General features: G+C 46.3%; 1 protein-coding gene and 1 long non-coding RNA gene across 9 annotated transcripts in view; one reads left to right on the top strand and one right to left on the bottom strand.

The window, feature by feature from the left end:
- The first annotated feature begins 6950 nt into the window (after positions 1-6950).
- The window catches only part of HLCS (holocarboxylase synthetase), a 209566-nt gene continuing 190554 nt past the window's right edge, over positions 6951-25962 (top strand). For 3 of the 8 annotated variants that reach the window (XM_055313519.1, XM_055313520.1, XM_055313518.1), the window contains exons 1-2: positions 21188-21427; positions 24941-25078. In XM_055313519.1, coding sequence (XP_055169494.1) covers positions 21233-21427; positions 24941-25078 — 333 coding nt within the window. In that variant the 5' untranslated portion in view covers positions 21188-21232. The other 5 variants (XM_055313524.1, XM_055313525.1, XM_055313526.1 and 2 more) reach the window with 5 other exon arrangements.
- LOC129502091 (uncharacterized) lies at positions 19464-21326 on the bottom strand. The gene is made up of 2 exons (XR_008662894.1): positions 21260-21326; positions 19464-20105 (listed from the first exon to the last, which is right to left on the bottom strand). It is a non-coding gene; the product is annotated as an uncharacterized LOC129502091 (long non-coding RNA).

Below are 25962 nucleotides of genomic sequence, written 5' to 3'. Positions count from 1 at the left end.
GTATAATACTTTGGGGAGCCAGGATTCTCACTGGAAGTAGGGTGTCACAAACATGGAGGAAGGAATGGCTAGGAAGAGCTCTGTGGATTGGAATCTATTTCCTAGATCTCCCTGCTGAAAAAGCTGGGGGAACAGGGCCACTCCAAGAGCCATGAGCACTCCTTGCATCCCTATCTTGGTTTCTAAACACCATTGTCCACTAATCTTAGAGTAATGGCTCATTCTGGGAGGGGCAGGGAAAGATGCCACGGAGCCAGGATAGTCAGAGACAACAATATGAAGAAAGACTCAGAGTCTCACTGAATTTCAATCTGGAGGAGGGGGGTACCAAGAACACTCGGATCCCAAGGCTTTGTCTCATCCAATTGTTACTTTATTTTATTTTAGATTTTATTTATTCATGAGAGACACACAGAGAGAGGCAGAGACATAGGCAGAGGGAGAAGCAGGCTTCCTCTGGGGAGCCCAGTGTGGGACTCGATCCCAGGACCCCAGGATCACGACCTGAGCCAAAGGCAATAGCTCAACCGCTGAGCCACCCTGGAGGCCCGCATCCAGCTTTTATGAAGAGAGCTAGCAGATAACAATCCTGAATCTACTTGTTTAGCTATAGGAATAATAAACTTTGGGAAACAAAGCAAAACGTGTTTTCTTCAAAGGGTAAAAGAATCGTCCTGCACAATACTTTGCAGTCGTGCCATATGACGTGCAAGGAGGTTATTAATTCAGGGAGGTGGAGCGGAAAAGCTCTATCTGGAGAACAAAGTGGTCAAGAGTCAGTGTACCAGCTCAGGACCTCATGTATCCCCAGTGTGCTGAGGACAACGAGATTCAGTTCTCAGATAAATTCCACAGCTGTTACCCACAGAAAGATCCACAGGAGCAGCATGTGGTGCCAGTTGAAAGCAAGGAGGTGCTCAAAGAATGATGCAGACAGGTCAGGGGCAGCCTGACAGGGCTTTCAATGGCCAATTTGGAACAATTTCTTTAAAAAGATTTTATTTATGTATTCATGAGAGACACACAGAGAGAGACATAGGCAGAGGGAGAAGCAGGCTCCATGCAGGGAGCCTGATGTGGCACTCGATCTCAGGACCCTGGGATCCTGCCCTGAGCCAAAGCCAAGATGTTCAACCATTGAGCCACCCGGGCATCCCTAAATTTGAAGCACTTAGAAAACCAAATGAATAATGACAGCAGTGAATTACAACATTGGAACAAAAAAGGATCCATGAGTCCACAATGATACGAAAAAATAATCTTACAAACACATAAATAGAGGTAAAAGGAATAGCTCTTCTTTACAGTAGAGCACCAGCTAATAAATGCTGAAGGAACAGCTGAGTTGGAAAAGTAACTGTATTGCAACTATTATAGCAATAAGTGACTCAAGCAGGAATCATTAATGGATGCTAAAACCCCTGGGTAAAAGCTAGTTGGGGAATATTTCACAGTCCCACTCCACAGGAACCTTTATAGTGGAAAACTTGGGGGGGGGGTATCACCTTAACCATGATCAAAGTCAGTGTTATCAGTAAAGGTGACCTGACATCATGCGCCAAAAATGCATCACTTGATTGGGTCCTGAGGAAACAGATAAACTCAGATTGAAGGATAATAATACGGGCCTGACTCTCAATGTCAAAGCCACAAAAGACAAAAAGACTAAGGAACTGTCCAGATTAAAGGGGAATAAAGAGGCATGACAACTGCAGGAAATATGTGACTTTGGAAAAGATGGTATTGCCACAAAGGATGTTATGGGGACAACTGGCAAAATGTGACCATGTACTGAACCTGAGTTATTGGCACATAGGATCAGTGTTAGAATTTCTGAATTTGAACATTGCAAGGTGGTTACATGAGAGGACCTTCTTTGTTCTTAGGAAATTCACCCTGAAATAATTGAGGGTGAACAGTCATGATTTCTGCAACTTAATCTCCACAGTGGTTCAGGGAAGAAGAAAAGTCTGTGTGGCACCTTGTACCACTTAGTGGATACATCCCAGGGTGCATAATATGTTTCCTACTGTGGAAGGTTTACAGTTTCGCAATTAAGGGGCACCTGACTGGTGCAGTCGATAGAGCATCCCACTCTTGATCTGGGGTCGTGAGTTGAGCCCCATGTTGGGTGTAGGGATTGCTTTAAAATAATCATTTTAAGGGACACCTGGGTGGTTGAGCATGTACCTTCAGCTCAGATTGTGATCCTGGGGTCCTGGGATTGAGTCCCACATCAGGCTCTCCGTAGGGAGCCTGCTTCTTCCTCTGCCTGTGTCTCTGCGTCTCTCTCTCTGTGGCTCTCATGAAGAAATAAATAAAATCTTTTAAAAATTAATAATAATAATTTTTAAAAATAAAATTTTGCCAATTAAACACTCATAAGCAATGTTGCTAACGATATCTTTATGACTATACTTTCTTCTTTCATTACTGTTTTTAGAATAAATGCCCACACAACTGTGAATCCCAAATCAAAGAGTGTACATGTTTTTATGGCCTTGAAGAAGCATAGTAGTTCGAGATGCCAAGAGTGGCTGATTTAAATAGAAGGCTGTAGGTAACAGGGGAGGTGACGGCATAGAGCTACAAATAGCAGGAGATTCTTTCAGAAAGCAGCTGCTCGAGCTCTTGGGCACAGGACTCTTGTATCACTAGGAAAACCTCCCAGACCAAGCTCACAGAAGATTTTGTAGGCTAGTAACACCCCTGCTGTTGTCCCGCATGCCATGCATCGACTCCAAGCCACCATGGCCTAAATTTAGATTTTGGGCAATAAGGGATTTGTGATTAGCCAGCTCGTAGCCTCTAGAGGATTCTCTGAAGAACCACAATGTGAAGTTTTGTGTTCAAGAACTTCACAAATGGGGGCATCTGGGTGGCTCAGTGGTTGAGCGTCTGCCTTTGACTCAGGTGGTGATCCCAGGATCTGGGATCAAGTCCCACATCAGGCTCTCTGCAGGAAGCCTGCTTCTCCCTCTGCCAATGTCTCTGCCTCTCTCTGTGTGTCTCTTATGAATAAAGAAAATCTCAAAAAAAAACAAAACAAACCCAAACCCAAAAAACTCTGGTAATGGGAAGTACATTGGTCTAACTACTGCGGAGAACAGTTTGGCATTATCTTTGAGAACTGAATATTATTAGTTCAGCCCAGTAATCCCTCTCCTAGGTCCATACCCGGAGAAGTGTTTGCCCACGGGCTCCAGGAATAAGTAAGGGTGTGTGCAGAGTAGGGCTGCTGTCATAGCAAACAAACTGGAAATAACTCAGCGTCCATCAGCTGGACTAGGGCTAAACAAATGATGTTGTAGCCATCTGATGGAATATTATATAGCCATGAAAGTGCATATAAAGTGCAGCTCTGCAAAATTATATGTGTAAATCTTAGAAGCATTGCATGGAAAAGTGCAAGGCTCAGAAGTATGGTTATTTTTTTTTAAAGATTTTATTTATTCATGAGAGACAGAGAGAGAGAGAGAGAGAGAGAGGCAGAGACATAGACAGAGAGAGAAGCAGGCCCCATTCAGGGAGCCTGATGTGGGACTTGATCCTGGGACTCCAAGATCATGACCAGGGCCGAAGGCAGGCGCTAAACCGCTGAGCCACCCAGGGATCCCAGAAGTGTAGTTATTGAATAATATTTTTATTTTTTATTTTTTTTGAAGATTTTTATTTATTTGATAGAGAGAGAGCACAAGCAGGGGGAACTGAAGCTGGAGCAGCAGGCTCCCCACTGAGCAGAGAGCCCCGACATGGAGCTTGATCCCAGGACCCAGGAATCATGATCTGAGACCAAGGCAGATGCTTAACAGACTGAGCCACCCAGGGGCCCCTGAATAATATTTTTAAAAGCTAAAAGAAAACAATGTCCTGTGTAGGGATATACTCATTTGTATTTAAAATGTATTTTTTAGGGGAACCTGAGTGGTTCATTTGGTTAAGGGTCTGCCTTAGGCTCAGGTCATGATTGCAGGGTCCTGGGATCGAGCCCCACACCCAGCTCTCTGCTTGGTGGGGAGCCTGCCTCTCCCTCTGCCTCTGCCTGCTGCTCTGCTTGTGCTCTCTCTCTCTGTCAAATAAATAAATAAAATCTTCATTTTTTAAAGATTTTTTTTAAGCAAGGGAGTGATAAATGGAATATTGAGGATGAGAGTCATGAGTATGGGATGGGAAAGATAATAAGTATAGAGGTACTGGCAGTAGTCTAGGGGTTTTTTTGTGTGCATTGTAAATCTCCTTCCTAGGCGAATAAATGCAAATGGCCAGTTAAACATTGAAAGAAAAAATGTTTTTCCAGTATTTCAAAAGGAAAGAAAAACTACTCTTAATTAAAAAAAATTTTTTTTAGATTGTATTTATTTATTTGGGAGAGAGAATGAGCATAAGCAGGGGGAGAGGGAGAAGAAGGCTCCCCTCCAAGCAGGGAGCCAGACGTGGGGCTAGATCTCAGGACTCTGGGATCATGATCTGAGGCGAAGGCAGATGCTTAACTCATTGAGCCACCCAGGTGCCCCGAAAAACCAGTCTTTTAGAGAAAGATACCATTTTTCATCAATCAAAGTAGTAAAGAATTATTTTTTGAGAGGGGGAGGGGCAAAGGGAGAGGGGAAGAAAGAGAATCTTAAGCAGGCTCCCCACCCAGCACGGAGCCAGACTCAGGGCTCAATCTCGCCACCCTGAGATCATGACCTGAGTCGAAATTAAGAGTGAGATGATTCATCTACTGAGCCACCCAGACACCCCTAAAAGTAGTAAAGATTTTTTTTAAAGGCTATGTTAAAATAGCCCTTAGTCCTCTACTAGGAGATAAAATGAAGTTTGGCCTTAGGTTCCCATTGTCTTAGGCTTATATCCTTTGAACCCTGTAATTTCACTTAAAAGATCGCAGTAGGAATATATCCCCGAGAATTACCAAAAAGGTGGGAAAAAGTTTTGTATAGGACCATTCTCCTCAGCATTGTGTGAGCAGTCACTTGGGGGAGAAAACAATCCAACAACAGAAGAGTGGTTAACAGATCTTGGGAACACTCAAACATGGAATAGTTTGCAGCTGTCAGCAACTGTGTTCTTGAAGACATTTATTCTGGTCACCTCTGAATTCTCTTGTTTTTACTAGAAACCTCAGCAGTGACGGGAGTTCTCAACTTGAGGTTTTCTGTGACCTGGAGGCCATCCGTAGCCACTTAACTGGGAGTCAGACTCTATTTCTTTTCCCAGATGTTTAGTCTTTGCATTTATCTCATTTTGGTGGTGTTGGGGGGGGGGGGAGCAGTATTCCTAATAGTCACCATGGGTCATTCTAGGTCTTAGCACAGAATAATGAATTTCCTATTCCCTAAAACACAGATGGGGATGGCTCAGGTTCTTGCTTGACGCTGCTGTGCTGAGAGAGAGAAGGCTTCAGGGTTCAGATGGCAAAATTAGGACCACATATCATCAAGGTAGTAATGGAAATCTAGTAAGTGCCCCTAGTAAAGGAACAGTAAATCCAGATGTCAGATACTCTTGCAATGAAAGAAGCAGTTGGCACCTAGCATTGGGACAAGAAATCCAGTGAATAAGCAATTTTTAAAAATTTACTTTTTAAAATATTTATTTATTTAAAAAAGATTTTTATTTACCTGTTCATGAGAGATACAGAGAGAGAGGCAGAGACACAGGCAGAGGGAGGAGCAGGCTTCACGCAGGGAGCCCAATGTGGGACTCAATCCCGGGTCTCCAGGATTACACCCTGGGCTGAAGGCAGGTGGTAAACCTCTGAGCCACCCAGGGATCCCCTATTTATTTATTTTTAAAGGTTTTATTTATTTATTCATGTGAGAGAGAGAGAGAGAGAGAGAGAGAGGCAGAGACACAGGCAGAGGGAGAAGCAAAGGGAGAATCAGGCTCCATGCAGGGAGCCCCATGTGGGACCTGATGCCAGGTGTCCAGGATCACACCCTGGGCCTAAGGCAGCGCTAAACAGCTGAGCCACCTGGGCTGCCCTATTTTTGTATTTATTTAAGAGAGACAGAGAGAGAGACACACACACACACACACACAGATAGCGAGAGAGTAGCTCCAAGGAGAGGGAGAAGCTGGCTCCCCGCTGAGCAGGGAGCCGAATGCAGGGGGATCCCAGGACCCTGAGCTCATGACCTGAGCCCAAGGCAGATGCCTAACTGACCCAGGCACCCAAGCGCCCCTGAATAAGCACCTCCTTCACCAAACACCCTATCAAGAGCGGTCCCCTGTGGCTACTCCTCATTTTGCAAAACCTTCAGCCACCTTCAGTTCACTAAGTGCTGGGAATAAAGGCAGAACCTGCCCTTGCCCCCGGCGAGTTCCCAGCCTCAGAGAGAAGGCAGGCAGGCTCGGGGTTCAAGCAACGACAAGGTGGGTGAGTGTTGTTGCTGGACGAGGCGGGGGTCCGGGGTCCGGGGGCTCACCTGGCCTAGGGGTCCAGTGAGACCTCCCTGAAGAGGTGACATCTGGAGGTTTAAGGCAAAACCCAAGGGCAGGTAGGACAGGCGGTGTTCTGGGCGGCCGGGGAAGGGTGCTCGGCTCGAGCCAGGAGCCCCGCCAGCGTGGCCGGAGCGGTCAGGACTGGGGTCGTGCTGCGGCCGTGGGTTCCCTACCTGGCCTTTGCCACAGTCTGTTTCCGATGCCCCCGCTGCCACCTGCCGTGTCCTTGGCTGGGACGCCCCTGCCGGGCGGCACGTGCGAGCAGGCAGCAGGGCCCCGGGCTCGGGCGACAGGTGTGCGTGGCGCCCCGGGCACGCTCGTTCGGCCAGGTGAGGCGCCCAGGTAAGGCGCCCGGCGGCGGCGTCCACGCCCCCCGGGGTGGGGTGGGGGCTCCCCGAGGACTGACCGGTTCTTCCGCTTTAGATCGCGCTGTTATTCCCCTGGGGGGGGGGCTATTTATAGAAAAGACTTGTTAGATCACCTCCTGCTCTTCTGCTTTTTTTTTTTTTTTCCCCCTTATTCAAGATGCCCGACTGGGGGCTGGAGGCAACCGTCCTTCCAGGGCTGAAGTCGTGTTGGAAGCGGGCTGCGTAGAGCAGTTCCAGTTCAGCTGCGTCATCTGCTCTTGGCTCCTCCTGGAAACGGCCCTTTCTCGACTTAGGGATTCACCAGCATTTGTAAACAGGGTACGTGCTCGCCCCGTGGTCACCGAGTTGCTGCTTCCTTTTCCAAAGTCTGAATTTCTCCTTTTATCCCACCAGGTTTACTGTTATTTTATTGTAAACTGCATGCAGTGCTTTTGAGGTTAAGAAGTGGGGTTTGCATAAAGTTTTTTTTTTTTAAGATTTTATTTATTTATTCATGAGAGAGAGAAAGAGAGAGAGGCAGAGACAGAAGCAGAGGGAGAAGCAGGCTCCCTGCGGGGAGCCCAATGTGGGACTGGATCCTGGGACTCCAGGATCATGCCCTGGGCCAAAGGCAGGCACTAAACCACTGAGCCACCCAGGGATCCCATAAACTCGTTTTTAAAAAGGATTTTTATTTATTCATGAGAGACACAGAGAGGCAGAGACAAAGGCAGAGGGAGAAGCTAGATCTCCTGCGGGGAGTCCGTTGTGGGACCCAGTCCCAGGACCCCAGATCACCACCTGATCCAGGGTGAAAGGCAGACACTCAACCGCTGAGCCACCCAGGCGTCCCTGCATAAACTGATTTATTTTTTTTGTTTAGCTACATTATAGGGTTTATTTATTTATTTATTTATTTATTTATTTATTTATTTATTAAAAAAAATTTTTTTTTTTCAAGTAGGCTCATGCCCATCAAGGAACCCATCCATCAGAACCGGAGATCAAGACCCTGAGATCAGTACCTGAACTGAGATCAAGTCACATGTTTTACCAGCTGAGCCACCCAGGCGCCCCTATACGATACTTTTTTAATTGAAGTGTAGTTGATGATGTTTTAGGTGTGACACCTAGTGATTCGACTACTGTATGCATTATGCTACGTTCTCCACAAGTATAGCGTTTAAAAAACATGTTTGCATTTGAAAAAAAAAATCACAGGTTGACATGCAAAAAGTAAGGGACACTGACAAGGGGCATGGCAGCTTTTCTGGACCCCTTCCTGGCATCTTGATGCTGGTGCCTCTATAAAGACACTGGTTCAGGGTGTGCCTGGGGGGCTCAGTCGATGAAGCATCTGCCTTCCGTTCAGGTCATGATCCCAGTGTCCTTGGATAGAGCATTGCATCCGGCTCCCTGCTCAATGAGGAGTCTGCTTCACTCTCTACCTCTGCTGCTCCCCCTGCTTGTGCTCTTTCTCTGTCAAATAAATGAATTAATAATAATAATAATAATAATAATAATAATAATAAAACGAAACCCAGACAACACAAGTTCAGTGAAAACAAGAAACAAAGCCATGCTGGCATGGGAATGTAAGGGCTGCATGTAATGCTCCCATTCTCCCCGATTCTTTTCACCAAACTTTGCTTGCCAGACCCATGAAGTTTCCAGAGCAAAAGATGCTTTATAAGATGCTTTTCCATGCCTGAGAAAGGCAACTTGATCTACTTGAAAGGAGCTCTGCTTTGGGTAGACTGCAGCCCAATTCCTGTGCTGTTAGAAGGAGGTAATCCTACTCACCCTTAAGAGTTAGGAGGATGAAATGAAAGCATCTTGCCCTTCTAGTCCCTTCCTGTTGACTTGTCCAGGTGGGCTATTCCTGGATCGGATCATCGCTACTCGGCCCTGCGTGCCCACCTCATTCTTAATCCTCAGCCAGCCAGCATCATGAGGACTCTGTTCTCTGGTAGAACCGTGGGACAAAGGCATCTGCCTACGGTCACATGGTCACTGTACATGTCTGCATTTTTGCCCCTGGGGGTTGTCGGGGGTCTGGGGCAACATCTGAACCCAGATAGCGGCCTCTGTTGCTTTGCCATGCAAACTGCAGCTCACAGGCTCAGCCCTGGGCTGCTAAGGGGATGCCCTGTGAATGCTGTCTTCATCTTGATTGTAGAGGTTTTAGTCAATTTCCAGTCATTCATGTAACCTTTTTTTTTAAAAAAAATATTTATTATTTATTTATTTATTTATTTATTCATTCATTCATTCATTCATTCATTCATGAATTCATGAGAGACAGAGAGGCAGAGACATAGGCAGAGGGAGAAGCAGGCCCTCTGTGGACTTAAGACTGGGTCCTGGGACTCTGGGATCATGTCCTGAGCCAAGGGCAGATGCTCAACCACTGAGCCACCCGGGTGCCCCATTCATTTAACCTTTCTAACCAGTCTTTTAAAAGGGAGACCCTTTTTGTTCAGGAAATAGGAAGAGAACAGGTACTGGAGATGAGTGGCACTCACCTGTTTGCAGTTCAGTATCTGATCTATTGTGGTGGCTTAGACTTGTGAGCCTGCTGAGTGGTGTGTGTTTGTTTAATCTTCTGGAAGCTTATGGTACTAATCGCCCCCAACTGGAGGTCCTGTTTGATGGGCAGGAAACTATTCACAGATGGTGACTCCCTTCCCCCAACCAGGAATGATTTTTATATGCCTGGGACGGAAAGGATCACTCCCCTCTGTCAGATGAAGATAAATTTGCTTTCAGTGGAGGAAATTTTGTGAGCACTTCGCTTTCTAGTGGTTGACTAGGCAAAAGATTTAATAGTTCTAACCTCATCTTGCAAATTGAGGTATGAGCCAGTTTGGTTTCAAAAACTTTTATCGAGCACCCACTACGTGCTGGCACAGTGCTAAATACCAGGGTTATGAAAGTGAGTAAGACATCACTGCAATCAAGTCCTTGTAAAGTGAATCATGTTGTAAATGTATTGGGATCCCAGAATTTTAGAGGTCGAAGATGATCTGGTTTGTGTCACTCCTTTTTTAAACAGTTGAAAACTGGGACCCAGAGAGATGAAGACCATATGGCTAGTTAGGGACAGACAAAGAAATTCAGGAGAGGGTCATCCCCTAATTTTTATGACTTTTTATTTTGAAATAATTTTAGACTTCCAAGAGTTGCAAAAATAGTACAGAATTCCTTGCCCAGTTTTCTCCAGTGTTAACATTTTACACAACCATGGATTTGTCAAAACTAGTACATCAACTAAGCTACAGACTTCAGATTTCACTAGTTTTTCCACCAAGGTCCACTTAGTTTCAGGATCCAATCCAGGATACCACATAGCATTTATTATTATTATTATTTGAGTTATTTATTTATTCATGAGAGACACAGAGAGACAGAGATATAGGCAGAGGGAGAAGCAGGCTCCCTGCAGAGAGCCTGATGTGGGACTTGATCCCCAAACCTGGGATCATGACCTGAGCCGAAGGCAGACACTCAACCACTGAGCCACCCAGGAGTCCCTAGCATTTATTATTATCATTATCATTATTATCATTATTATTATTTTTTATCATTATTACCTTTTTAGATTTTTTAAAAATATAACACTTAGACTGTAGTTTTTAACTTTGGATTTTCCTATAGTTGAGGTTCTTTAAGATGTTATCGAGGGGCACCTGCTTCTCCCTCTGCCTGTCTCTGCCTCTCTCTCTCTGTGTCTATCATGAATAAATACATAAATAACATCTTTAAAAAAAAAGATGTTATCAAATCAGTGATATTCAGCAGTTGTGTAGAAACCGTATCCTAAGCCTTTTTCGGGTTTTGGAGTAGGCTGTTTCCAGGGCCAGCTGTTTGCTGGGAGGATCTTGATGAAATCTCACCTACAGCTTTTTGGATGTGTCCAAGGTCTGGACCATTCCAGCCTGTCTGATCTGGATACAAACGGCTGCTCCCAGGGCTGGCGGTGCCACAGCCTAAACCTTCTGTCAATGTTTCCTCTTGGATCTAGAGACTCATTTCTATTTATTATTGTTGTGGATAGAACTTTCTCTGCTCTCAGGTGCCTGGTTCATATGGTGAAAGACTTTGGAGTCAGAAAGACAAATTTAGCCTCCAGTTTCCCCACCATTGTGATACCTGGGCAAGTCTCCCAGCTGTTCCTCTGCAAGATGGGGACCACAGCCACCCTGCAGAGTTGAGAGGTCTAAATATGAGAATATACATAGTGATCAGCATAGTGCAAGGTGTGCTGATGTGCAATGAATAAAGAATTGGATGGATGGTGGGGCACCTGGGTGGCTCAGCGGTTGAGCATCTGCTTTTGGCTCAAGGCTTGATCCTGGGGTCTTCTGCCTATGTGTCTGTGTCTCTCATGAATAAATAAATAAAATCTTAAAAAAAAAAAGGATGCATGGCACTAGGGCAAGACTAGGCTGGCTGGGTACAATGGAAAGTCTTGAATGCCAAGTAAGACACTGAACTCACTGGGGGCAGGGGTGGACACTGAAGGGTTTGAGTAGGGGAGTGACGAGGTCAGAGTTGACTTTGGAAAGTTACAAGGTGGAGATGTGCTGGGTTACAGAGCCACGGGAAGCAGGAAGCACTCTGGGAATCATCAGGGGCTATCATGTTAGTGTCAGTGAGAGCAGAATGGGTATTTGGACTGGACGAGGGGTGGGGTAGGAAGATGAACCTCTTAAGAGACAGTGTGGAGATGCCATTCACTGATATAGAGGCTGTGGGGTGAAGGTGGGACTCCAAGATGACTCCATTGTAGGTCCGCACGAAAAGAAGGCTGAGGTCATTAACTGTAGCTAGAGAAATCAGGACAAAGAGGACATTTGTGGAGAAAAAAATACAGTGGGTTTTATTCGTGTTGCACAGAATGTTCAAGTAGCTATGTAGAAGCAATAGCTGTGACCCTGGCTAGTTACACATCATGCCCAAAGGGGTGGCCACCGAAACCCAGAGAGCAAACAGGACCACCCCAGAAGAAAATGTTGGTGAGGCCAGAAGCTGGGGGCAAAGACTCCCTCTAGACCATTGTTTCCCAGAAATGGTCAGAGACAAGAGGAGGGCCTACTGAGAACTAGGATATATCAGTTTGTCCTCGCTGCCGTATCACTTCCCGGACTTTTGGCTAAGATCATGTGTCCTTGCTGCCGTAACATGGTACCACAGACTGGGCAGTTTCAACAGCCCAAATCTGTCCCCACAGTCTGGAGGCTAGAAGTCCCAGATCGGAGTACTGGCAAGTTGGTTTCTTCTGAAGATTTCCTCCTTTTGTCTTCACGTGGTTTTCCCTTTATGTGGATCTGTGTCCTGATCTCTTAGAAGGACACCAGTTCTCCTGGATCAGGGCCCACCCATAGGACTCATTTTTACCTTAATCACCATTTGAAAGACCTATCTCCAAATACAATCATATTTTGTGGTACTGGGGATTAGAATTTCAACATTAGAATTTGGGTGGGGGGACACAGTTCAACCTGTAACATAGAAACAGAAACGGCTAATGACCTTGTGGTCATGAGGGTCAAGAGCCTCCCCGAAAGGGGTTATCATGTCTGCCCGGAAAAACATTCAGGACCCATCATTTTGTGGAGCATTTTCCTTTCTCCAACTGCTGACATGTAGTTCTGGCTTATCGAGAGAAACTGATTTCTTCTTCCTGTTCTGCAGATGGGCCACACACACACAATTACATCTATTTATTTATAGATATGCTTCTGGAGAGAAGAGAGACGGACATGGAGAGAGGTGGGGAAGGGTCCTGCTGTGGGTATTCAGCATCCCCGTCCAGGCTACAAGGCCTTCCCCCCCCTTTTTTTAATTTTATTTGTTTATTCATGAGAGATCCAGAAGAGAGGGGCAGAGGGAGAAGCAGGCTCCCCAGGGGAGCCCGATGCGGGACTCGATCCCAGGACCCTGGGATCACTGCCTGAGCCGAAAGCAGACACTCCTCCAACTGAGCCACCCAGGTGAGCCACCCGTTAAGTCCTTCCTAAATTAAATTTCCTTTTTATGTACTTCAGTTGTCTAACAATTTGTATAAATCTAGCAAATTAATAAGCTTATCAGTATGGCAAACCTGATGTCTTAGATGTTTCAATACTGTTTAAAAACTTAGTAAGATTACAAGGTAAGAGTAACCCATTTCAAATCAGATTTAGAAGGGTGTGCCTAAAATCGCCATATTCTTTAATACGTTTCAGGCATATCAATACCACATACACATGGATTCCTTATTAATCCAGAAATATTAATAATCTGTGGTTTTGTTTCTTCTAAGCCTGTCTATATTTGACTCAAAATTTTATTGGATTAGCAGATGGATATATTTTTAAGAAAACAGTTACTGTCCCAATTAATGGAGTCATTGATCATCAAAGAGTTTTGCTGGTTATTTCCGGAGTCTTTAGGAGACATCAAATCCTATCTGCTGTGGTCATACCAATGATTCTTTTTAATTTTTTTAAAGATTTTTATTTATTCATGAGAGACACACAGGCAGAGAGACATAGACAGAGGGAGAAGTGGGTTCCCCATAGGGAGCCCAATGTGGGACTCATCCCCAGACCTGGGATCATGCCCTGAGCCCAAGGCAGCCGCTCAACACCTAAAACATCTTGTACTGTTGTATTTTTAGGACTATCCTGCTCTTCAGGAGTCTTAGAACGAGATGTGACTGAAACCTGGCTCTCTCTGCTTTGGCATCACAGCTTCCAGGGTCTTTGTATTGATGATTCTCACTTGGCTCAGAAATAACCTTTTAAAGGAAGAATTTATTTATTTTATTTATTAACGAGAGACACACAGAGAGGGGCAGAGACACAAGCAGAAGGAGAAGCAAGCCCCATACAGAGACCCTGGGATCATGCCCTGAGCCAAAGTCAGATGCTCAACTGCTGAGCCACCCAGGCGTTCCAGGAAGAATTTACAATTTACTAATATTCATCAATAGGATAAATAAGTCCTCTCTCTCTGTCTCTCTCTCTCATGAATAAATAAAATCTTAAAAAAAAATAGGATGAGTCCATAATACAAACATAATCAAATAACAAGGCTCAATAGTGTGTTATAGTTGACATTCTTTTAGAATACTTAAACTTTTATTGTGGCTCATGATGAGCTCATGGCTCTTCATAAATTTAATGCATTTCAATTTGATACTCAAATTGCCCTAATTTGGCTAGCAGGGGGGCTGCCCTTTGGGTTAGCTCCTGTATCCTTCTGACACCACCCTATTTTTCTTTGAAGCTTACCTTCTCTCTGGCATGAAGTGTCTTGGCCTATCAGGTATTCCCTAACACCTGCACCAGCCATTTCTCCAAGGATCTCTGTTTTTTTTTTTTTTTTTTTTTTTAATGGAAAAAATAGCAGGCATACAGGATCTGAGCACTCTGGTGCCTTTAAGGGTAAAATTGCTCTGAGGCCATCTTTGTGAACAAAGCTGGAAAAGAGATTTCTTTTTCTCTTAAAGCCACGAGTTTGCTATTTTCAATAGTTTGAGGTGTTCTGACTTAAAGTTCTTTTGATCTTTTGATTTTATCTCCTTTTCTCTTTTATAAAGTTGCTTTTTGCTTCATTTAAGTCTGATTGCTCTAAGACAATGTGTTAATACGAGTATTAAAGCTCATACTGAATCATATACTGAATAGATATCAAGACTTTCTGTACAGTTCCTTTGGTTCTTAGTATTCTAGGAAGGATGTTTAGTAATTCATAATCCCCCCCCCCACCTCTCTCTTTTAAGCTTTTAAGTAGGCTCTATGCCCAAGATGGGGCTTGAACTCATGGCCTGGAGATCAAGAGTCCCATGCTCCACCAACTGAGCCAGCCAGGCACCCCAGTAATTCATAATCTCTTGCTTAGTGTGGCTCTTTACATATTCATGTGATGGAGAGTTTTGTTCCACTGTTTTCATCCTGCTTTCAGCTGAAGGGTGCTGGTATTCTAATAGCTAACAGTTTCAAGAATTTAAGAACTTAGCAAGTGATCCCCAGCCCCTCCAGATAGTGAAGGAGTGGGGAGGGCAGCCATTCTACTTTGAAATCAGCTCAATCTACAACATTCTTTTTAAGTTTCATTTCCTTATCACTGCATCCATGTACTGTCACTTAAAACATAGTTCTAAGATACACATGTGTGTGTGATCTCCAGCAAATTAACTGGTTCAGCCTATTATTGAATTACAGATAATATTAGAATCAATACACTTTACACAGTTGGTAAACAAATCCAATCTTAAAACTTAGATCTTCTTTTAAAATATATGTAACATTCTTTTATCAACTTAGTATGTTACATATTGTTATACGAAGATTTATAATGAATAAATTCAAATGGTTTTCCCAGTTAGCATTATCTTGACCTACTTACTACCAGTCAATATGTTTGTTTTTACTGTAGGGAGACAGCTTTATTTTGGCATACCATATAAGTAAATAATGACACATTAAATATAGGCTCTTAAGGTTTTAGTATTTATTTTTAATTTTTTAAAAAAGATTTTATTTTTATTTATTCATGAGAGATAGAGAGAGAGAGGCAGAGACACAGGCAGAGGGAGAAGCAGGCTCTATGTAGGAATCCCGATGTGGGACTCGATCCCAGGACTCCAGGATCACGACCTGAGCCCAAATCAGATGCTCAACCACTGAGCCACCCAGGTGTCCCTAATATTTATTTTTTAAAAAATATTTTATTTATTTTATCGAGTAGGGGGAGGGGCAGAGGGAGAGGAAGAAGCAGACTCCCTGTTGAGCAGGGAGCCAGATGCAAGACTCCATCCCAGAAGCCTCTCAGACACCCCTTAATTACAAACTGTGCAGAACTTAGAGTCCTTTTGATAAATGTAAAACTTCCAAAAGCAGTATTACTAGAAAACTAAAGTTTATATAAATAAAATGCAATTGAAATAATAAATTCTCAGTTTCCTTATATAATTAGTTATAAGGAATAATTTATGGAAATGCACAAGGCATTTAATACAAAATTTTCCTATTTGGAATGAATGTTCTTAAAAATTGGGATTCCAGGGTAGCTCGGGTGGCTCAGCTGTTTAGCACCGCCTTTGGCCCAGGATGTGATCCTGGGGACCTGGGATCAAGTCCCGAGTCGGGTTCCCTACAGGGAGTCCGCTTCTCCCTCTGCTTGTGTCTCTGCCTCTCTCTGTGGGTCTCTCATGAATAAATAAAATCTTAAAAAAAAAAATTGGGATTCCAGAATTGATTTTTGACCAAGGTGAGGTGGTGGTTGGTTTGATCCCTACCTTCATGGGGCCTGGCATTTGCTAATCAGCAAGATTTAAAATGACAAAATGATCAGGCCCTGATCACAGCCCAAGCCTCAAATTTATTGTTTTGGTGGCAGCTTGTTTCTATTGGTCCACACTGAATTTTTCTTTTTGCATTTAAACCAATAATGAAAAGGATTAATGGCTTAAAAGTTTAATTTACGGGATTCCTGGGTGGCGCAGCGGTTTGGCACCTGCCTTTGGCCCAGGGCGCGATCCTGGAGACCCGGGATCGAATCCCACATCGGGCTTCCGGTGCATGGAGCCTGCTTCTCCCTCTGCCTGTGTCTCTGCCTCTCTCTCTCTCTCTGCGACTATCATAAATTAAAAAAAAGTTTAATTTACTTAACGGTGAACTGCATATGGATAGTCTCCCTGAACTTTCTGGCTAATAAACACACATACTAATAAACACACACACACCATAGAGATTCAGACAAAGAAAAGCTCTTCATGCTCCAGCCTTTATCAACAAAAACCTCATGATTTCAATTAAATTTGTATTTAAATCATTTTTATGGAGGATATTTTTTCAAACAGATGGTCATTTTTGAGACCCTGAGATCTCTCAATATCATTTGTTTTCAGCACTCCAACACTGATGTGGAGGGAATAAGTTCTTTTATATAAAGCAGAGACTATGTGATTCATTTGCTAAACGTGAACTGTTTACAGTTAAGAGATTTTTAAAATTCAGCATCTACTAAATGCTTCCAACTATCCTGGATCGCTTCACAAACTGTCCTACTCAGCTCGGGCCATTTGACTGCATTCAGAATGCTTTCCAGATGCAGACACAACTACTGTCAGCAGGATAGGCTTCCCCTGGGGAGGAAGTTATCTATTTAATTGGGGTGGGGGTGCAGGACAGCTCCTCTGGGTGATACTCTTGGTTAACACTCTGCCTTTTCCCCAAATTATCATTTCCAGGGTATTCTAGAGACTTTGAGTCAGCTTTTCTGGTAGAAAGGCAGGCATGGTGACGAGTTACTGAGTTGGTGTTCAGCCTCTGGCAGGTTGAGTGCTACAATTCCTTTCTGTAGTGATATTCTTATAAACGACACCCTTGCTTTTATTTTTTTATTTTTTTTATTTTTTTACTTATTTATGATAGGCACACAGTTAGAGAGAGAGAGGCAGAGACACAGGCAGAGGGAGAAGCAGGCTCCATACACCGGGAGCCCGACGTGGGATTCGATCCAGGGTCTCCAGGATCGCGCCCTGGGCCAAAGGCAGGCGCTAAACCTCTGCGCCACCCAGGGATCCCCAGCCTTGCTTTTAAATTCCTAGTCTGTGGTCTATCCCTTGTCTGTTCTCCACAATAATTTGGAATAATCTGCTCAAGAGTCCAGAGCAACTCAAATCTAGGGAGTGACAGAGGTGGATTTCAATAGTGTTGCTCAAATTTTAATGTTTGTGGATCTCGTGGGGATTTTGTGAAAGCACAGATGGTGCTTCCATGGGTCTGGGGCTCTGCATTTCTAGTGAGCTCCCAGGTGATGCCAGTGCTGCTGGTCCAGGCACTACACTTTGAGTGGTGAGGGACCATAAGATGTCAATCAGATATGCACACAGTGAGACCCCCTGATGTCTTATTTTTGCACCCTTCCCCTTTTCCTTTGCTGTCTGGGGATGATGAAGCCAAGCTCCAGCCTTGAGCTGTTATCCTTATTTTAGGAGGGATCGTAAACAGAGCCTGCCATTTGCCTGTTTAACTTCTCTGACTCCTCTGCCTTCCTTTGCTCCTTCCTGGGCCTGAATGGTAATGGTGCTCTTTGGTCTAAGGGCCAAGAAGGAACCTCACCGACTTCCCAGTTCACATTTGCCCACTGTGGTCCCTATGCTTTATAACCCACAGCTGTACGTAGAATTGATCCTCACATTTCCCCATGATGTCTTCTGAGACCATGATGTCTTGAAGCATTTAAGGCAAACCTGGAAAATTCTCTTCTGGCATGTTGGACTTACGGTGTTTGGGAAGGTGGGGTTACAAAGCTCTTAAGGAACTTGGAAAAACGAGAGATGCTTGTGACCTTCAGGTGGAAGAGATGACCTCTTCATACCAAGCAGAGTGGAGAGGCTGTGTTCTTAGGGCCACAATTCAGCAAACTCCAAGAAGGCCATCTGAAGGGTTTGTCCAGTAACATATCAGGGTTTATCACTTTGTAAAGCCTTTTCACTTTCTCATTCCTAACTTGTAAGCCCTGTGTTATCCTGGAGGGGCTAAGGGCTCCCTCAGGGGGACTCATTCATATTTCTTCCTCCAGGGACACAATGACAAAACTTTAGGCCTTGTGACCATGCCAGAAACTTGCTTCCCAACTGTCACTGTCCTGCAGGGAAGGGGAAGATACAGCTTCAGCCATGCTTATTGGTTACTGTTTTTCTTCTATTTCTGGTCCACTGTGATGTTTGTTTTTGAATCTGCTTCTTTTCAGAATTTCTCTCTCCCTCTTATTTATTTATTTTTAAAATTTTATTTATTTATTCATGAGAGACACAGAGAGAGAGGCAGAGACAGGCAGAGGGAGAAGCAGGCTCCCTACAGGAAGCCCGCTGTGGGACTTGATCCCAGAACTTGGGGGATCACGTCCTGAGCCGAAGGCAGATGCTCAACTGCTGAGCCACCCAGGCATCCCCGGGATCTCTCTTTTAAAATCTGTTGTTGCTGTATGCACGCACTGGGAAAAAGTTCCTATGCCTTCCAACCAAAACTCTGAAGTTGTGAAAGTGGGTTTTCTATACTCCTGTTTTTTTTTTTTTTTTTTAAGATTTTATGTATTTATTCATGAGAGACACAGAGAGAGAGAAAAAAAGGGGGGGGGGGAGAGAGGCAGAGACACAGCAGGAGGAGAAGCAGGCTCCACGTAGGAAGCCTGATATGGGATTCGATCCTGGGACTCTAGGATCACACCCTGAGCCAAAGGCAGATGCTCAATCACTGAGCCACCAAGGCATCCCCATACTGCTGTTTTAAAGCAGATGAATAGGGGCACCTGGGTGGCATAGTCGGTTAAGCCGCTGCCTTTGGCTCCGGTCATGATCTCAAGATCTTGGGATCCAGGGCCTCCTTAGGCTCCCTGCTCAGCAGGGAGTCTGCTTCTCTATGCCTCTGCCCCTCCACCAGCTCATTCTTTCTCTCTCTCAAATAAATCCAATCTTAAAAAAAAAAATAAAAGGCTGATGGATAAATGGTCAGGGCACTTTAAAAATCTACCCTTGGATTAAGTTAAAATGTGGGAGTGGTGTACCGGATTGCTGCTGCAGTATTCATTCCACTTACAGCAAAGGCCAGAGTAGGAAGCAACACAGGGAAAATCTTTGCTATGTTTCAGAGTGGCTGGGGGCACTTTTTTCCCCCCCCCAAACTGCCTTTTATTTTTAAGATTTATTTTAGAGAGAGAGCATGTGCAATGAGCTTGTGGGAGAGGGGCAGAGGTGGAGGGAGAGAAGAGAATCTCAAGCCGACTCCCTATTGAGTGCAGACCCAGACAGAGGGTTCAATCCCAAGACCCTGAGATCATGACCTGAGCCAAAATCAGGAGTCGGACACTTAATTCACTGAGCTCCGCAGGCACTCCGCAAAGTGCCTTTTTACATGACGTTCCATGGGAGAGATCTTTGTCATTCTCAGGAATAATTATGCTTCTCTTAGGGGGCAAGGACACTGACTCATAATTGTTAAGTTTCCCTTTTTCTTCTGGTCTTCGGATGCTCACAAATTGGTGACCTACATGTACAAGAACAGCAGGCAGCCTTTTTCGTGCGGGTCTGCCTTCAACTTTTCAGCCTTTATTTGGAGTCCAGATGTATATATAATCGTTTTTATGAATTAATGTAATCATTTTTGCAAGAAGGCCTAGAAAAATCTAATAAACCAGCCTCACCTTATTTTCCCAACTGGACTGGGTAGAGGCTGTGTATGGTAGCTGAATCCCAGTATGGTACTGGTTAATGTACACATATCCACAGCCCCTTCTTCAATCTGCCTCCCAGCTCTCCTGAGAAAGGGAGGCAAGATTTTGGCCAAATGGGCCTAACCCCATGGTCTCCAACCTATCAACCTCCTCTTTTTAATGTCTCCTTTCTCCCTCCATCATACCTCCTCCACCCCCAGTGTGGGGTTGGGGGGTAAGAGTGGACCCTAGCTCAGGACTCTCTCCTCACCCCGAACTCAGCCTCCCTCCATTATCACCCGGCCCCTCGGCGAGGCCTCCCTCCTCCCTCCATCCTCACCCCACAACCCCAAGCACAGCCTCCCTCCATCCTCAACCCCATCTTGAAAGGCCTCTCTTCTTCCTCCATCCTCACCTCCTCCAAGAGAGACATCCCTCCATCCTCACCCCCCCAGCTCAGCCTCCCTCCTCCCCCCTCCGCCCAGCTCAGCCTCCCTCCTCCCTCCATCCTCACCCCACAACTTCAAGCACGGCCTCCCTCCATCCTCCCCCCAGCTCAGCCTCCCTCCTCCCTCCATCCTCCCCCACTCCCCCCAGCTCAGCCTCCCTCCTCCCCCCTCCGCCCAGCTCAGCCTCCCTCCTCCCTCCATCCTCCCCCACTCCGCCCAGCTCAGCCTCCCTCCTCCCCCCCTCCGCCCAGCTCAGCGTCCCTCCTCCCTCCATCCTCACCCCACAACTCCAAGCACGGCCTCCCTCCATCCTCCCCCCAGCTCAGCCTCCCTCCTCCCTCCCTCCTCCCCCCCTCCGCCCAGCTCAGCGTCCCTCCTCCCTCCATCCTCACCCCACAACTCCAAGCACGGCCTCCCTCCATCCTCCCCCCAGCTCAGCCTCCCTCCTCCCTCCCTCCTCCCCCACTCCGCCCAGCTCAGCCTCCCTCCTCCCCCCTCCGCCCAGCTCAGCCTCCCTCCTCCCCCCTCCGCCCAGCTCAGCGTCCCTCCTCCCTCCATCCTCACCCCACAACTCCAAGCACGGCCTCCCTCCATCCTCCTCCCGCCCCCCCCGCGAGGCCTCCCTCCCTTCCTCCCTCCCCTCCGCGGCCCGCGCGGCCTCACCCCTATGGCGCGGCCTCTTCCGGCCGGCGGGAGGGCGGGCGGCGGGGCGGGGCCGGGCGGGAGGGGCGAGCCGGTGGAGCGAGCGTCCCGGGCTGGCGCCCCGCCGCCGGCCGGCCCGTCATGCTCATCACGCTGTGCTACCTGTACCTGTGGGCGCGCTGGGGGCGCCGGCCGGCCGCGCTCGTGCGCGCCACGGTGCAGCGGCTGCGCGCCTCCCGCTGCTCCTTCACCTTCTGCGGCGCCGCGGCGCGGCCCCGGGACGCCCGCGTGTGTCTGAGCCGCGGCGGCCGCGTCTTCTGCGTCGGGGAGAGCCAGGTGGGCGGGCGCGGGGCCGGAGCCGGAGGGGGGCGGGGCCGGGGCCGGAGGGGGGGCGGGGCCTCGGCGCGCGGGGGGCGGGGCCTCGGGGGGCAGCGGGCCGGAAGCGGCCGCGGGCTCCGCGCTGCTCTCCGGGCGGTGCGGGCGGCGCGAGGGGTGCGAGCCCGGGGGCCGCGGACTCGGGGCTCCTCTGCGCGCGGACCTGCGGGGAGCAGGCGTGCGGGCGGAGCGCCCGGGGAGGCCCGCCTGGCCCCCGCCTTTCCACGTCAGGCGGCCCGCGCTGCCCACCGGCAGCGTCCTGCGACCTCCTCTGCGGTGCGGGCCGGAGTTGGGCGGAACCTGCCTTCGCGGGAAGACGGCAGATCCTCAGCCGCTGTCCCTGATCTCCGAGGCGACAGAAACGGCCCGGTCGCTGGCGGGTTTTACCAACCAGCCCCACGCGTTGTCGGTTTGCGCATAGGCTTTGATTTTTTTGACCCAGTTCTTGGCCGGATAGCTGCACGTTGAGCAGGCTCTTCCACCTGCCGGTCCTGGAGTCTGCGCGAATCCCCTGTTCCCCTTTCTGAAAAGGGGGGGCCACACTTCTCTGCGCTCAGCAGTTGGACGTGGACCTGACTTGGCAGTGCAGTTCTGCGCACATTTCCCATCACTAGCACTTCTCATTAATATTTAAGAGTGCTTGCTTTTTTAAAAGATATTTTTTATTTATTCACGAGAGACAGAGACACAGGCAGAGGGAGAAGCAGGCCCCATGCAGGGAGCCCGACGTGGGACTCGACCCCGGGTCTCCAGGATCAAGACCTGGGCCCAAGGCAGGGGCTAAACTGCTGAGCCACCCAGGGATCCCCCAAAAGTGTTTGCTTTTAATGGGTTTGTTTCCCTTTCCTTTTCCTTCTGAAAAGTTGGCTCACTTTTAGCATCGGAGTAAGATTTTCTTTGTGTGGGAAGCCATAACACCCACGTGGGAATTAAAATCTTATCTTAGGTTTGAATACTTTGTTTATGCCTAAGTATGAAATTATACCCGGCTTCTGGCAAATCAAAAATACCCTTCCTTGTTAGTATACTATGGCACACAGAAAATGAGATGAGTAACTCTTCTAGTCCTGAGAGAGTGCTTAGTTAGTACCACCTAGAGGCAGGATGGGGAGACATTCATTCCACCTGAGAGCCTAATTAATTAATTAGGGCTTAATTCTCTCAAGGAACCTGGGTGGAAAGAACAAAATAAGGAAAAATTGAGAGGGTGCATTTTTCTGTTGCAGTGGTTTCCAATCAGGATTCATTTACTTAACCATTAAGATTTCAATTAGAGGCGCAGCGGTTTGGTGCCTTTGGCCCAGGGCGCGATCCTGGAGACCCGGGATCGAATCCCACGTCGGGCTCCCGGTGCATGGAGCCTGCTTCTCCCTCTGCCTGTGTCTCTGCCTCTCTCTCCTTCTCTCTCTGTGACTGTCATAAATAAAAAAAAAAAAAAAAAGATTTCAATTAGAGTAAACATTTTGGACATTCACCCTATGTCAGATGCTCAGATATCATCATCTCAAGGAGATGTTCCTCGTTCTTCAGACTAGAGGGGACGGGCCGGTGCTGTGCCCACATAAACTTTATTATTTTTTTTCCACATAAACTTTAAATCACCCTTCATATTTCCAGTTTTTATCTTTTTCTCCCTAGGAATTGGGTCTGTTTAGCTTAGCAGCTTGCCTTGGGAATAGTCACTTAGCATTTCAGTGAATGAAGGAGTGGTTAGTGGTTGTTGGGTTTTAGCGCCGATGTTTAAGGCCTGTAATTGGAAAACTTGACTTTTTGTGGTTAGCTACTGTTCATTTCAGCTGTAAAATATGGTAGGGCTACTGATTTGGTTGGCTAGATACCTTGGCAGTCCACCTGGGCTGACGTTAACTTTACAGAAATGAATCTTAGGTCTCACGTTGTCTTCTTAACATCGCATATTTAGACGTGGGTGCATAGAATTTGTATGTTTATATAATTGAAGCTCCCGCAGAAATTGATAACTAGAATCAAAGAGTTTATACAAACTGGAAATTTAAAGATGTTTTGTTTAATATACACACATTCCGTGTTTGAGTAAGGTGGACGATCTGTTTTTTGTTAACTTAAAAAAATTTTCTTTTTAAGAATTTATTCATTTATTCATGAGAGACACACACAGAGAGAGGCAGAGACATAGGCAGAGGGAGAAGCAGGCTCCCTGCGAGGATCCTGATGTGGCACTCGATCTGGGACCCTGGGATCACGCCCTGAGCCAAAGGCAGAGGCTCAACCACTGAGCCACCCAGGCGCCCTTTGTTGTTAACTTCTATATTGATAATTATGTTTACCCACAGAGTTTTTTCAACCCCCAATTTTTTTTTTTAAAGATTTTATTTACTCATTCATGAGAAACAGAGAGGAGAGAGAGAGAGGCAGAGACACAGGCAGAAGGAGAAGCAGACTCCACGGCAGGGAGCCCCACGTGGGACTTGATCCTGGGCCTCCAGGATCACACCCTGGACTGCAGGCGGCGCTAAACCGCTGAGCCACCTGGGCTGCCCCTCCCCAAATTTTTATTCACTAATTTGTTCAGTAGATTTTTATCAATATTCTACGTGAGCCAGGTTACTAGGCCAGGTGGAAATGCTTTTTGATCCTCCCAGCAAGGGCAGATTTGAATTGGTAAGCAGTGGGTGGAGCCTGACCTTTATGGGGGGGGTAGTGGTAGGGCTCATCCCTTGCAGCCTTAGATTTCAGCTTTTCTGCTCTTGATATCCCTTTATTAGTGGGTTAAAGCCTTTTCAAATTCATTTGCTATCTTTTTAGAGAGATTTCAGGAGGGAGAGCACAGATAAACGACATATGCAATCTGATAACCGATGTTGATGCTATCTATAATCCTTAGAGGAAATGGAAGACTTCTTCAGGCTCCTGTTAATAATGCACTTCTTTTACCAGCTTGCACTTCTGAGCCTCCACACCTTTAAATGTGCTTCGGAGTTGTGATTTGGAAAACTCCTCATGCCTTAAGCAGTCAGGCATGGTAGGGGTGAGCCCAGCTTCACAATTAATGGTGGATCACAAATATCTATAGATGTTAAAGTTACAAATCGTAGAAGGGATGCTGCAGGTGTTTAAATAGTCACAATTCGGGGATCCCTGGGTGGCTCAGCGGTTTAGCGCCTGCCTTTGGTCCAGGGCGTGATCCTGGAGTCCTGGGATCGAGTCCAGCATTGGGCTCCCTGCGTGGAGCCTGCTTCTCCCTCTGCCTGTGTCTCTGCCTCTCTTTCTCTGTGTCTCTCATGAATAAATAAATAAAATCTTAAAAAAAATAAATAGTTACAATTCAGTAAGAGATGCAGGGTTAATGTGGTGTATAGGAGACCACCCGAGAACCTTATTTAGATCCCGTCTGGAATTACAGAGGGAAGGTCCTGGTTGTTGATATAAGTGGCAATTGTGGTTTGAAGTGATATTAAATCCTCCTTTTTTGTGTGTTTCTTTCCCTCTGTCCAGTCCATCGATGACTTGAACAAATGGGCCCTATTTATTGTCTCTCCATTTATACTGGAAGCGGAACACATAGCATTTGTGACAGAGAGCATTTGGGTGCAAGGTGAGAGTTTACAGAGACCATCTTCCTCTTCAGAAACCGTGAGTAACATGTTTTTTGTTTTTTTTATCACATGTTTTTTTAATCAAAGAAACTATGTCTTTTTTTTTTATTTTAAGATTTTATTTGTTTATTCATGAGAGACACAGTGAGAGAGAGAGAGAGGCAGAGACATTAGGCAGAGGGAGAAGCAGGTTTCCTGTGGGGAGCCTGATGCGGGACTTGATCCCAAGACCCCGGGATCACACCCTGAGCCCAAGGCAGACTCTCAACCACTGAGTGACCCTAGCGCCCAGCAAACTATGTCTTAACCAAAAGTAAATTTTATTTCTCCCTTGTTCTTTCCTAGCCTTTGTGACTCCCTTTCTTTTATGGATGTTTTGGGTTAAAGAAAAACATATTACTAAAATTATTTTCATCTGTTTCTTTTTATTTTGTAATGTGGCTGCTAGAAAAACTGCCTGGGTGGCTTATGTTACGTTTTCATCGGGCAGCGCTGCTTGCTGCTCAAGGGACATCCAATCTGTCCTCCACTTCCTTCAAATTGGCCAAAGTGGTTAATTTATATCACCATGTCCTTCCTAGATATCTCCCCTGGAATATTGTAAAAACACCTCAAACCTGATAACCTGTCCCAAAGTAGTTGTTTCTATTTCTCTGTTGGAAAAAAAGGATAGTCTCAGAGGAACATCCCAACCTGTTCTTCCTCTCAACTCCTGCCTCCTTCCTGCGATGAAGGTCCAAATTCTACAGAGCCCCCCCCCCCAGGTGTCTGAGCTTCATTTCCGTTCCTCATTTCGTGCTCAGCTTTAGACCATGAAAGTGTCATCCTGTCTTGTGTCTGTGGGTTTTCCTCTTGATGGCCAGAGTTCTCTTTCAAGATACAAATCCAGGGAAGCAGGCTCTTGCTCAAGCTACACTGGAT

This window comes from Nyctereutes procyonoides, unplaced genomic scaffold (genome assembly GCF_905146905.1).
Source record: "Nyctereutes procyonoides isolate TBG_1078 unplaced genomic scaffold, NYPRO_anot_genome, whole genome shotgun sequence".
Classification (NCBI taxonomy): domain Eukaryota; kingdom Metazoa; phylum Chordata; class Mammalia; order Carnivora; family Canidae; genus Nyctereutes; species Nyctereutes procyonoides.
Note: the sequence above shows the minus strand (reverse complement) of the source record. Positions and strands in the feature narration are given on the sequence as shown.